The sequence below is a fragment of the Otolemur garnettii genome, unplaced genomic scaffold (genome assembly GCF_000181295.1).
Source record: "Otolemur garnettii isolate 467f Iridium unplaced genomic scaffold, OtoGar3 scaffold00099, whole genome shotgun sequence".
In the NCBI taxonomy this organism is placed as follows: domain Eukaryota; kingdom Metazoa; phylum Chordata; class Mammalia; order Primates; family Galagidae; genus Otolemur; species Otolemur garnettii.
This window is the reverse complement of record NW_003852494.1, coordinates 2,234-5,643: the sequence shown is the minus strand read 5'-3', so window position 1 is coordinate 5,643 and position 3,410 is coordinate 2,234. Positions and strand designations below refer to the sequence as shown.

General features: G+C 42.1%; 1 protein-coding gene across 2 annotated transcripts in view; it reads left to right on the top strand.

The window, feature by feature from the left end:
- MAPKAPK5 (mitogen-activated protein kinase-activated protein kinase 5) overlaps window positions 1–2,414 on the top strand; it is a 71,928-nt gene extending 69,514 nt beyond the window's left edge. Inside the window, exons 11-13 of one of the 2 annotated variants that reach the window (XM_012809005.2) lie at window positions 385–515; window positions 936–1,051; window positions 2,082–2,414. In XM_012809005.2, coding sequence (XP_012664459.2) covers window positions 385–515; window positions 936–1,051; window positions 2,082–2,311 — 477 coding nt within the window. In that variant the 3' untranslated portion in view covers window positions 2,312–2,414. Of the gene's footprint in view, window positions 1–384; window positions 516–935; window positions 1,058–2,081 lie in introns of both variants that reach the window. The other variant, XM_023516866.1, reaches the window with a different exon arrangement.
- The last annotated feature ends 996 nt before the right edge of the window (window positions 2,415–3,410 follow it).

Below are 3,410 nucleotides of genomic sequence, written 5' to 3'. Positions count from 1 at the left end.
CTTTTCATTATAAACTGACTGATTTATCAACTAGGTTGTGGCATTAGCTCATGCTTGATCTATACTTTGGAGGCAAAGTGTAGTATGTAAATGCCAGTCTATGTCAGATGCACGTATTTGCCTCTCTTCACACTTGCCCTTGTCAATGGCTGTGAGCATAAGCCTTGTTAGTATTTCTTACTTGCAGTTCTATCTTCCCTCCAGAAAGAAGAGCCAGCTATTATTTGACCTTTTGTTAACCTGATATCCCCTGGACCCTGCTGATCCATGGGGAAGAGACTCTGTCTTACCAAAATTTATATACCTTCAGCATAAGAATGAAATTTGTTTCTTAGTACTTTAAGTTTTTTGTTCCCACTTCTGAGATTGGCTTTTTGCGTTCAGGCGGTGGTTGCAGGAATCCAGCAGGCTCATGCAGAGCAATTGGCCAACATGAGAATCCAGGATCTGAAAGTCAGTCTCAAACCCCTACACTCAGTGAACAACCCCATTCTGCGCAAGAGGAAGTTACTTGGGTAACAGCTTCTTTCTTTTTTTTTTTTTTTTTTTGGTACAAAAGGTCTTTATTGGTGGGGGAGGGAGGCTGCAGAGCAGCACCAAGGAGGAGAGAAAGAGGAGATGTGAAGAGGAGAGTGAGGAGGAAAGAGAGCGGGGAGAAGAGAAGAGAGCGTAACAGCTTATTTCTTTAATTCATCATGGCTGGAATGGTTGAGTGCTGAGTTTTGAAAGCTCAGACAGGGTCTGCCCTTTTTCTGCCTCTTGATAGGATGGAGAGGCCAAATTCTTTAAATAGTATCAGGAATTTCAGTAGTATCAGAAGTTATTTTTCTGAAATTCTATTGCCTATGTTTAGAGTTAATATCTGTCTAGAGTTGAGTTGGAGGGGGGGAGGGAGCGTCTCACCTTGTTATTACCTCTCCCTTAAACTTTTAAAGCACCAAGCCAAAGGACAGTGTTTATATCCACGACCACGAGAATGGAGCCGAGGATTCAAATGTTGCTTTGGAAAAGCTCCGAGATGTGATTGCTCAGTGTATTCTCCCCCAGGCTGGTAAAGGTCACATCATTTACTATTGCTCTGTGTGTGTGTGTGTGTGTGTGTGTGTGTGTTTATTTGCACATGCAGATCTGCACATGACAGAAGGAGTAGTTTAATTTGGAGTTATCTGTATCATCTTTGTCTTATGAGAAAATAAACACATTATATAAATTAGTCTGTGCCCATTAAAGACATTTGCTAATCGGAACTCGTAAATGTGGTACATTCTATCTACCTTTCCTTTGTTTTTCTGTGAAATTTCTAGTTTAGACTTAATTGCCAGTATCTGGTGCAACATGATAATGGTTTTCTTAGTTTGATAAGGACACAGGATAAGGTATGGAAAATGGTAAATGGAAATTGTGGACAGGATCAGGATCAGGCTGCATGCTGTTAAAGTTATTTCCAGAGTCTTTTTAGGCCAAGACTTATACATATAAGGAGAACACTTTGCTGGTTCAAAAGTAGCTGCTACTACTTATATCATGGGCAGAATGACTTACATGGGTCCTTTGGAGTAAGAGCTTTATTTCAGTATGTTCTCTCTCCACTTAGCAGGATATGATTGCCTAGTCTCAGCAAATGAGTAAGATGTTTGATGTACTAGGCCAGAAAATTGTTGGGCTGACCTATTTTCTTAGTTTCCTTACTTTTGAAAAGACCTCATGTAGTGTACCTTTGATGGTTTCTAAAGTAAGAAATGAGCTTAGAAGAAAGATGATAGCCTACTCTCCCTCTTTTGGGTTTAGGTTGGCCAGGTACTCCTTTGCTCAGCAACAGGGTTTGCCACTGCCTATTTCCCATCCCCTAATGCTAAGACTCTAGTGTCATCAGAGGCTTTGTGAGGATGTTAGAGTCCAAAGACCAGAAGCAGTCTACATGTGATGTATGGATTAGTAGTAAAGCCAGTGTGTCTGGTGCAGTTTTGCACATTTGAACATCACTTGTCAACCCATTGGACATCATGTCCTTCCATCTCTGACACTGAAACCCCATGATGCTGCAGGAAAAAATGCAACTTCTTCTTCACCTTTACTAATAGGAGAAAATGAGGATGAGAAGCTGAATGAAGTAATGCAGGAAGCTTGGAAGTATAACCGGGAATGCAAACTCCTAAGAGATACTCTGCAAAGCTTCAGCTGGAATGGTAGGCATCTTAATCACTCCTTTCCCCAGGAATGCAGAGAATTGTTTACATTTAGAACATGTAGGATTTCTTTGGGGTCCAAGCTGGGGCTGGTTTCAAGTGAAGTAAGCCTGGCTGGAGAGTGAATAGAGTATTGTGAGATGGGGGTTAGCTCTACATTAAGTCCATAGGCATATATGGACATTTGGCCCTTTCACATGTTTTCCAGAGTTCAGGTGAATTATGTGTTGCAGATTTAACACTAGAAAGCCCCCATCACCTGCCATTTGGGTGGAGGAAAAAACAAAAACTCAAATCTCAGAACTCCTTCCAGTTACCTCCCATTAAGGAACATATGCCAAAGGGGAGAAAGAGGACAAAGTACCAGGGAGTCTACCCTGCTGATCTCCTTAATTTGGATAAGCTGTTTCACTAAAGAGTAGAAAGTTTGCCAAACCTGGTGTTGGTTAAGTTTAGGGTGACCAGATTTTAACATTTGTAAAGTGGGACAACATGGGGGGGGTGCGGGGCAGGGCAGGGCCTGACAACAATGCAAACTTTGATAAGCAGTTCTCGATAATCACTTCTCAACAATTATTTGTTATTATTACAGTTTAACATTATAAAATTAACAAAAATAATATAAAACTCATATTCTGGCGAAATAGCCACCTGGCAGCCAAAAACTGTATATTCCCTTCCTGTTCTTCTGCTGGTTCGTGCATTCTTTCCAAAAATCAGGACTTTCTTAAAAACGCCGCAGGACGCGGGACAAACTGTTCAAAAGCAGGACGTCTGGTCACCCTAGTTATGTTTCCCAAGCAAACAAATCAGTGGTGTATTTCCTGAACTGATTTTTATTGTCTTTTCAGTTTAGCAAACTATACACGAGACTTAAGCTCCAGGATGCTCAGGGAAGGGAGCAAACTCTAATTTCATTGCCTTGCTTGTATCTTGGACCTACCATAAGAAATCCAGAGGGCTAGCCTGGCCATTCCTAGGCTTGGAAGAGATTAGCTTCCCTGGGATTTTTTTAAATGTTGAAATATATCATCATTACAGCAAAATAATCACATAAGAAGTGTGGGGGCTCGGCGCCTGTGGCTCAAGTGGCTAAGGCACCAGCCACGTACACCCAAGGTGGCAGATTCAAATCCAGCGCGGGCCCGCCAAACAATGACGGCTGCAACCAAAAAATGGCCGGGTGTTGCGGCAGGCGCCTGTGCTCCCAGCTACTTGGGAGGC